The sequence below is a fragment of the Hippocampus comes genome, unplaced genomic scaffold, assembly GCF_001891065.2.
Source record: "Hippocampus comes isolate QL1 unplaced genomic scaffold, H_comes_QL1_v1.1 scaffold17, whole genome shotgun sequence".
Classification (NCBI taxonomy): domain Eukaryota; kingdom Metazoa; phylum Chordata; class Actinopteri; order Syngnathiformes; family Syngnathidae; genus Hippocampus; species Hippocampus comes.
In genome coordinates this window covers 2,647,570-2,657,967 of record NW_017805002.1, presented here as the reverse complement: position 1 = coordinate 2,657,967, position 10,398 = coordinate 2,647,570, and the positions used below count along the sequence as shown (strand labels likewise).

The window sequence follows — 10,398 nt, the reverse complement described above, 5'->3', positions numbered from 1 at the left end:
AGAATCAAAATAAGCTATTTGGAAAACATTTTTGCTGACATGTTACTGACCAAACCAAAAACTGAATCATAACTAACTTATGTCAATCTGAAATGATGTCACTTCTTTGAATAAAGACATTGAAATAAAAAAACATGTTTTTGTTTTTATCCGATGCATCGATTAATCGATTAAAAACATTTGTTGGAACTCTTAAGTTTTTGTTTGACTCTTGAGTCATGTTTTTCCATCCTAATAAACTATGTTTGAAATATACAGTATTTGGCCGAATGTATTCAATTTCAATTCCATGTCGATCCATGAAACTTGTGTGTGGCAGATTTCTTTTACCCAATTTTCCACTGGTCTTTTTTGGTGGGGGTTGTTTTCAGGAAAACTGAAATTTGTACAGAAAGAAACACTTTTTGTTTAAACTTCCAAGTTTTTGTTGCAGTTTTAAAACATGTTTTTCTCATTTTTGGAATTCACACAAAACGGCGATTTCAAACCAAAATTTCAGGCATGGTTCCGTGAAAATTTTTGGAGCATCCTGTTATTATTGATATGTCTACCCAAGATTTGAATTTACAAGTGAATTACCATGATCAAATTAAGCAAAAATAAAATGGAGTAGCTGAGAGTTTGAAAACATTTTAATAGAAATAAAATTTGGTATAAAAAAAATAAACATGCTTCACACACTTGAGTATTTTTTTTTCTTTTTTTACAAATACATAATCAGATAAGCCAGGCACTGTATCTTTTTTACACAGATATTTTTTTTTTACACCATGATGTGGGAACAGAAAGCAGACATCACCAATCTATTTAATCACGTTGAATTGAGTCCCCCAAAACAAACGCGAAACAGGGAAATATATATATATATATATATACACATATATATATCTCAACACAAACAGTCATACCTCGGTTTTCGACCATAATCCGTTCCAGAAAGCTGTTCGAAAAGCCATTTGTTCGAAATCCAAAACTATTTTATTAGTCCATGATTACACTATGCAGAAATAACAAAAAAATAGTCAGATTTGCGTAAATCACAACAAACACATCTGCTCACAATGAACGTTACACAAGGAAAGCGTCACTTCCTCGTGGAAGGAAGCCGAGTGGCGTATTCGTGTTCGCTCAGTTCAGTCGAAAACCGGTTTTCGGTCGGAATCCGAGGCGTAAAAACCTCAAATTTTCTGGTCGAAATCCGATTTGGTCGATAACAGGGACGTTCGAAAACTGAGGTTTTACTTTAGACACACACACACACACACACATACACTGGGAAAAAAAATGCAACTTCCTTTTATCACCAGAGCGCCCATGGAGGACACGGGGCCTTCGGAATGATTTTTCCAAGTATGATTTTTCCCATTAGGGATATATGGATATCACCTTCAGGGGCATATGGCGGTCTTCTCTCAAGGGCATACTTCATCTTAATTCCTCCTCTTAATGGATCTGTACAATGAGGCTTTTTTTTTACCCTCTGAGGGAAATGGCTGCTGGCGGTGATGACGGGGGTGGGGAGGCTCAACCGCTTCCGGAAAGCTTCGTCCTGCTTAATGAAGCACGTACAAGGAGGGCGAGATAACAGAAGGGAACTGTTGAAGGGGGTTTAGCTGCTTAATACATACAGAAAAAGTCAATCATGAGACCATCTCGAATGTACCCCCAAACGAGTGCAACAACCGAGTTAAAACGCATTTCGAAGAGACAGCAACAACACGACACCTGATGTAAAAACTATCATGCACAACACACTCGGTTCAATAAAATTCAGCAAATCAACAGGGGGGAGTCTGAATGCAAATTTGGCGCATGGATGACTTAGACTGGAATAAACACAGCAGGAATCCCTCCAATTCCCTTCCCCGCGTTTTTACCTTTGTGACGTCGATTATCCCGTGTTGGAGGATTCTGACACCAGTGGGCAGACAACACCGACATGACCCGAACACAATTTTTTGGCTTTTGAGTTCACTGTCAGTCACTCACTACTCGGATGGTACAAAGGATAAACTTTCGTCTTTCAGTCTCCAGGTTGACTTTCATGCAGTATTTTTATTCATTTATTTATTTTACAACACAAGATGATACCTCACAATTGTTTGGCCCGCACAAGTGCTTCTCTGCCGTCAACGTGTTGACAGCAAAAACACGCCCCCGTGATTTCCATCCGTGTGAAAATGACGCTCCTGACAAGCTGATCAGGTGGAAATCCTGAAATTGAGAGATGGTGACTTGAACTTGACTTTGAGGCGTCTATTAGATGGCATGGTTGCTGTAGCTGATGTACGTCTGCTTTGTGGAGAAGCCTGGAAAAGAGCGGGGAAACATCAGGATGTTGTTTTCCTGCTTTTCTGGCCAAACACTACATACAGTACATTTCTGGTCACATCTGCTTTAAGCTAGCTACCATTTTTGGCATCTTCAGCCACTTTTTCAATCCGAATGAACGCACACTTAGAGTAGTAAGTCCAATATTAGCGCTCACCTTGACTGTCATTTAAAGTGACGGATTAAGCCAGAAATCTCAATGTAATTATTGACTCAGATCAGAATTTTAGCAACCACATAAAAGCGCCGACTAAATCTGCTTATCATCACCTGAAAAACATAGCTTGAATTAAGGGTTTTCTGTCTCTCAACAAGAAACAAAAAAAAATGTGTCCATGCTTTTATTTTCAGGAGGATTGAATGCTCTCATGGTGTCTTATTAGGTCTTAATGAAAAATCTATCAGGCGTCTGCAGCTAATCCAAAATGCTATCGCCAGAGTCCTGAAAAATCACTGGGAAACTGGAGCACAACACACCTATATGTTACTCAAATAACAGATTTTCAAATCTTGCGGCTGATCTTTAAATTTCGAAATGGTCATGCGTCAAAAGTGCATGCCAGATGGATAAGATTTCAAAAATGTTTAAATTTTTTATTTATTTTTTTTGGGAGCACATGAGGTTTTTGAGATATTTTCATTTTTTTTGTTTTTAGTTTTGACCAAGAAAAGCTTGTACAATGTGAATTTTAACATGCGTTATAATGAATAGCTTTGCCATTTCTGAAAAAAAAAAAATTCCAATTGAAGCTAACCTTCAGTTTGTAAATATTACTAAATGTATTACCACATTATATATGCTAAAATTGTACATTTGTTATTATAATTATCATTATTATTATTATTGTGGAAACCTGATGTACTTACATCGACGATTAAAAAATAAAATGTGTAAAAAAATACACAGTCATACCTCATCTTTCGACCATAATCCGTTCCAGAAGGCTGTTCGAAAACCGATTTGTTCAAAAACCAAAACCATGCTCTTTTAAAAAAAAAAAAAATCTTTATTGAACACGTCTGTTCACAATGGAATGCTACACGAGGAAGCGTCACTTCCTCGTGTAAGGAAGGCGAGAGGAGTCGAGTGACGAATTCAAGTGCACTCAGTTTGTTCGAGAACCAAAATTCAATCGTCATCCAAGGCATAAAAAAGTCGAAATTTTTGGTCGAAAACCGATTTGGTCGAGAACAGAGACGTTCGAAAACCGAGGTTTGACTGTATATGTTTACCAGTGTTATGGGGTATTTCAAGGCTTTGATTGGAAAAGAGGGTAATAACCAAATTCAGCCCAATTGTTGGAATTCATGTATGTTTTTTGCGCACCATTCTGTTCCAAACGGCAATTAGAAATCCACAGCTGGTCCAACTTGGCGATGCCCAAAAACGCAAACAATTTATGATTGTGTATATTGAATAGGTTTAACATTTGCAATTCATGGCTTGGACCTTTTTCGAGGGTAAATCGGGAAGGAAAAAGTAGTCTGAGCAAACCCCAACCGTAAGATATGGATAATCCTGCTGAAACATAAAATAATCGGTCCTCTACTAACGTTGATTGCAAGGGATTGCAAATGCTCGAATATGGCCCAATTTTTGCTGTGTGAGTTTCTCCCGCTCCGATTTTTGGTCCTGTATGTGTGTCCATCCCGCTTTACTCACACAGAGCAGTTGATTCCGTAAAGCCCCTCAATTCCCCCGCCACCACCATTTTCTTCAAACTTTTCCGCTCGTCTCGCCTAACGGTGTTAGCCAAACCGCTGAGGTGGCACCGTTAAATCCCAACACTGCACATATTTGCAGCGACTTGGCAAGGGCCGAACCGCGCCGACAAGAATTTTTCAATTTTATCAAGTCGTAAATCCACGCTGGCATTGACAATGATGAATGGCACTTATTCAAATAACCCCACACCGCGCACCCCACACCCCCACCTCCCGCGACAACAATCCCATCAGGATAAATTGCTTCTGCTAATCAGTTGGTGATGCGAGAGGCTTTGCTCTGCGTATTGTAGCAGAAGGCCCTGTTACACATCAAATTGGAGCAAATGTGATGCTCTCCTTAAAAATGTGACCATTGATGATTTTTGATTTCTTTGTTTTTAATTCCGTGACAGCAATACAGCGGTATCTTGACTCCGCAATTTACAGCTGCTTTAATTTGCAGTCAAACTGTGAGAGGCCAGATGCTGGACGAATGTTGAAATGTTGATGCTGCCATCTAGCGACATCGTATCAGAGGCTCCCTAATCTCTTCAATTTTGGCTTGCAACAAATGGCAAAAATAAATAAATAAATCGGAAAAACGGTTTGTCAAGCAGTAGTTTTACCGTAGTTCGCAAGGTGACAAGTGGTCGCCATCTTTGTGGACATTTCTCAAAAACATGGAATGAGGACATCAAAGGCCTCTAAAATCCCCCACAACAAATAATTTCGGGACAAAAACAATTAACTGGCCCGGAGGTTGTTGGTGGATACGTTTAACTGAAACGTCCCAGCCAATCGGAGAAGGGGCTGCCCGAGTTGCAGATGAAACACAAGGGCAGAAGAGATATTTTGAGAACTGAACTGTTTGACTGGATTTTCAAAACAAAAACATTCTCTAAAATGGCCATTTATCATGACAAAGAAAACACCAAATCTTACATTGCTGTAGTAAACCAGCATATTTGCAGTTCGCTATTCATGAATTCACGTTCACATTTTTTTCCCTTGTGAACCTATCAGCTATGAGTTGAAAAAAAAAAAAACAACACTTTTTTTGTACTCTTTCTAAAACAACCTGAGATTCCACATGATGGCGCCAAAGCTCTGGCTAAAAGGAAAGTCGTAATTGGTGTCAAAGTATTTTTTTAAGTGATACATCTGGACTGAGAGACTAGATCTTTGTACGCCGGAGAGGCGCTAAGTTTCGCCTGGGTTGTTCGTGGAAATTATGGATAGTCGTGCATTTTGTTGAAATTCAATCGTCTTTCAACCATTTACCTTTCTGGTCAATTATGTTCCATGAAATTGAAATGACAAAATGTTTTGAGGACACACTTTGTGGTATTTTTACAATTGAAACTATGAATCTCGGCAAATTAAAACATTTTCAGGTCGGTGTTACTTGTTTGTGTTATTTCACTATTTGCAAAAGTGCTTGGTCCCTAGCACTGGGTGTTAATCGTAAGCCGTCCTTGCAATGACTTGAAAACAATACCCAAGATGGACTACATTAACAATAGTGGCAGTATTGCGGAGTCGCTCAAGGATTAAATGACTCCCTTCCTTCCAATTTGTGCATCAATTTAATTCGCATTCTGAAGGACAAAACAAATTATGCATTTAAGCACTTACTTTGCGTTTCCAGGCTTTCGCACAGCTCCGTCTTGGCCTCGCCGTTGGGCCTGAGTCCGGCCTTGGGGTTGAACTTATTGGACATGGTGGCGGCGGTGACCACGGCCTTGAGGCTGCGCGTTCGCTTGGGCACGTTCTGCTCGGGGTGGAAGAGGACCACGTAGACCTTGGGCATGTAGAGCAGGCCCAGGGACACGGAGGCGCTCAGGCTCACAGAGATGGTCAGCGTGGTGGTTTGGATGTACATCTATGGGGGGGAGGATAAACAATTGCACGTTAACCCTTCCGCTTCTTTTGCTTGTGTGTTGCGAATGTTTCCGGGGGCCAAGTGGCCTGCACGCTGCACGTGACAGCTGCTGTATTAGATTCACATTAGTGCGTCCAATGACCCGTTAGTCGGCCAAGCTGTTGTTGGAGTGGTTTCGGCCACGATGGATCGACTAAGACAAACCAGCCAGCACTACCCTATTCATTGCAGTTTTACGCAAAATCATGTCAATTCGCTCATGTTGGGACTCCAGAAGCAAAATAAAAAAAAAACACACTTGTTTTAAAATGGAAATAAATCAAGATGTTTGGTAGAGTTCAGCACGTTGAGCTTGTGGTTCACAAGTTTGCTTCACAGTCAAGAGGCCTTGGGTTCAAATCTGGGCTCAGGTTGTTTGTTTATATGTTGCCAGTCCACAGCAAATCAATGTGTTTATCCCAACCGCATCATTGCAATATGAAATTGTTGTACCATTTCATCTCTAATAGTACTGTTGATCCTGAAAATACTCAGTGTGTCACAGCATTACTCCCAAATGGATTGCATTCACTTTTTTCCCCTTGAACTTCTACACACATCATAATAACAAAAAATAATTTTAAGATCTCTCATATTCAATCAAATTTCGGTCTGGGCTCTGGCGGGATCACGCGAGGACATTCTTAGTTGCTCAGAAGCAACTGCTTTAAAATTTGTTTTTGTTTTTTTTTTTAAATTGCACAAACCAGATAGATAAATAAATAAATACACGTTGCTATAATAGCTTGTTGTGTGTTGAATAATTTTGGGAGCAATGCATAAAATGGAGTCCACTCGTGCATACTTGCACGTACATGCTTCCATGATGTCTAAATATTTGATCATATTTTGCCTTTAAAGTGGTAAGGCTTCCTCTTGACTGGGTGCATTTTCACCTCTCGCTGAGAGACCACCCCCCAACCCGCTTCCACTAACCCCGTCATCAAAGCTGCGTCACATTTACACCCCCACATGAGCTCGGTTTAAATGTTTTCTTTTTCTGAGCCAGTCTTGTGGCCGAGCGGCCATGCGCTTCTGCCATAGCATGTGTGAATGGTGGCACGGTCATGAAATGGAGCGTGGCCGTATGGACGGCGGAGGAGCAGCTGCGGTGTTCCCTCGACAGATGTGCACGGGGACGGGCGAGGAAATCTTTACTGGTGCCTTAGGGACTCACGCTTTTGAACTCAAGCTGTTAGTCCCATAAACCGAGACAGTCATCAACTTTACAGCGACTAAAAATGGTTTTCTGTTTATGACGGAGGAGACGACATCATCTGAATTTGTATCGAATGGACTAATGGGCACGAAGCATTTTTGCATTTGGGCTACGGAGGCGTTTTCAATTTAAAAGAAGAAGATAATGGTTGGCATACTATAGAGTTGGCTCGTTCCTTTGTCTTTGTAAAGTCACATCTTCAGAGGACAAAAAAGCTTGGAACAAAAAAGCCGGAAGCGAGTGGTATGGTGGTAACTGGCTAGCACGTCCGCCTTACAGTGCAGTGGTCCAGGGTTCAATTCCAGTCTCCGGCCTTTCTGTGTGGAGTTTGCATCTCCCCTTGCTTGTGTGGAATTTCTCTGGGTACCCCGGTTTCCTCCCACATTACAAAACCATGCATGGCGGGTTAATTGTCTCTAAATTGACCCTAGATGTTATTGTAAGTGTGAACGGCTGTTTGTCAATGTGTGCTATGCGACTGGCTCGTAACCAGTTCAGGGTGTACCCTGCCTACAGCCTGAAGACAGTCAATCAAATACCACACATCTTTCTTATTTCTAAACATGCTACATCTTTGATCTATTTAAATATAGCCACTTAAAACCTGCCGGAGCTGTAATATATCCCAGTATGTTTCAACAACGAGAAGTACGAGCCACCAACTAGCTCACAAGTTAACTGGTGCTCCTCTTGGGATGGTGGACAGGAAGGTGGTCTGTCCGCAGTGCCACCTCCTTGGAAATTGAAGGAATGAAATGTGCTGTTCTGTGTATTGTGCCATCCTGGGTAATTGCATTTTCAAGTGTTGGCAAAATTAGCTAACTACTAAATGTACGCATTCGTGGTAGAAATAGGCCTAGTAATATCAATAAAGAATCCCGCAATTGCATCAGACTACCATTGGGATGAATGATGGCATAAAGGTTGTTTCAGTCTATACTGGGGGAGGGGAGATTGATGCCGGACCAATTTGCGCACTGTGCCCCATTTTAGCCACTGCCAAAAATTGAGGACAACTGAAACGATGAAAGAGAGTTTAAGGCTGTTGCTCCACCATTGCATACGACATTACAGTGCTCATCGTCTACATACGTTTTCAACAATTAGGTTAAAACATCAATCAATGGAAAGTAAAAAAAAAAAAAAAAAAAAAAATCTTGAACTCCAAATTTTCCAATCGAAATAAATATGGGTGGACATTATCATAACAGGACACACAGAAAAGCCTCTTGAAGCCATCCTGACAAACTTGAAGTTGGCCAGTTTGGTTTGAAGCAGCCATTTTGGGTGAAACCCAACACTCCACAAGGATGAGAGAATTTACTCTAATGAATACGATGCCAATATTTCAAAATGTTTATTCAGTCATGGTAGGTAGAAAATAATTTGTGAATTTAGTTTTACACATGCCATCAAATGTGGGTGGAGCATGGTGTCAGTTTATTTTTCGAGGATTCGCCATCAGAAAAGGGGTGGTGAGGGCACATTTAGTGGTCCTCACACATTTGATTTCACATTGAAATTAGCGTTATTGATGAACCCAACCCACGGCTAATACCACCACCGGATTTGGTTCCACATGCATCACTAATTTTCAATTTGGCAAAACGACACCATTCATTGTCATCCATTAAGTATCTCATTTATTCGTAGTAAAATCATTTGCTGTTGTCATGACAGTGTTGTGACGGCTAGTGACTCTGACCGATATTGAGTTGAATGATATCTGACAAGGTGAGTCCTCAATTTTCCACCTGTTCTCAATGTGTCAGGGATTATTCCTGCATTGCATATGTTTGTTGGATCCTATTGATTAACATTACCAGTATATTTTGGTCACATCCCTAAAGGTTTCTCGTGGGTTTCTCAGGGTTATGCAACATCGTTGCCCTCCGTCCTCAAACTAAACAACATTAATAATCTACGCTTTTATTTGCATGTAAAGCTAGTGCCTGAAATTTAATTGCGAGAGGGAGGACATTGTCTTGCATACTAAAATAACCGCCTAATTTGGATCAGTTAGAATCATTCGGGAATTCATCCAATTTATTGTCATAGAAAATGTCAATGAAATTTTTCTGCGGGATTAACTCAACAAGCATAGATGTTAGTCAAGTCAATGTTTTTGTTGTGTTTTTTTTTCCCCAAGATGGCGCCTGAGTAGGCAGCCGTCGGCAACTGCTCTTCAAGAGCCTTGCATTTTTTTTTTGTTTTTGTCTTTTGTTTGTCACATGTGAGCATTCGAGATGAAATGAGATGTGCCCCACCTGATCAACACTAAACCTAAGACCGACCTTCAGAGTCATCAATCGCACCCGCATCCGGAACCTGGTCTTCCTGATCTTCATCCTCCTCAGCCTGATGAGATGCAGACACCTTTGCCTGCTTGGCTCTTCTCTCCATAACCGCCGCGTCCTTCTTCTCTTGGTCTGCCTGCTGGGGAGCCGGCATGGAGTTTTTGGGAGGTCGGCCACGTTTGCGCTTGGTTTGCAAACCCCCTGGACGCAGAACAGGGGGAGTCAGTAAAAAGATTTGAATGAGTATGCATACGCCTCACGACACAAGCGCCGATGCGTATGTGGAACTGGGAGTCGCGTCTTGGAATTGAAGCGGATTTACATGGGACAGGAGAAGAGAGCCAATCTCTTTTTCGTTAATGGATGCTACAGCTTCTTGTTGCTTTCAAGCTTAGCTTGTAGCAGACGTGTGCACATTGCAGCATGACGTCTTTGATCCACTGGTGAAAAGGACACTTTGATTCGCTCCTCTTTCATCTATTACTGCTTCAAACAACAAAGTGAATGGAGGAAAAGGGGTTAAGATGGCACGACTGTCTTTTTTATGTGTTGTGTTGTATTATTTTGTCATTTTATGTTAATTGTTCTTTTGATGGCGGTGCGGGCACCCGCAGCGGCTCCTCTTGTTGTCTTTTGTCTGTTTAAGAGAGAGGAAATTTCATCTGTGCTGTACAGCACATTTGACAATAAAGTTGTACTTGACTTGACTTGACTTGATGTTGGCATTTAATCCAGTTTCATTACAAATAGTACCAGAATACACCACAGATATAAATCTGGCATAATGTAGCATACCACCTATTATCATGTAAGCATTTCATCAATTCTCATTAGATAAAGCACCTGCATAGTGGTCAACCAGTGGCTCTTAACCTGGATTTGATCGAACCCTAAGGGTTCGGGGAATCAGTCTCAGGGGTTCG

General features: G+C 41.0%; 1 protein-coding gene across 1 annotated transcript in view; it reads right to left on the bottom strand.

Annotated features, from left to right (window-relative positions):
* Nucleotides 1-2,039: 2,039 nt before the first annotated feature.
* LOC109507780 (metabotropic glutamate receptor 4-like) overlaps nt 2,040-10,398 on the bottom strand; it is a 250,799-nt gene continuing 242,440 nt past the window's right edge. Inside the window, exons 10-11 of the mRNA XM_019857434.1 lie at nt 5,674-5,920; nt 2,040-2,309 (exon numbers count right to left, since the gene is read on the bottom strand). Coding sequence (XP_019712993.1) covers nt 2,260-2,309; nt 5,674-5,920 — 297 coding nt within the window. The 3' untranslated portion in view covers nt 2,040-2,259. The remainder of the gene's footprint in view (nt 2,310-5,673; nt 5,921-10,398) is intronic.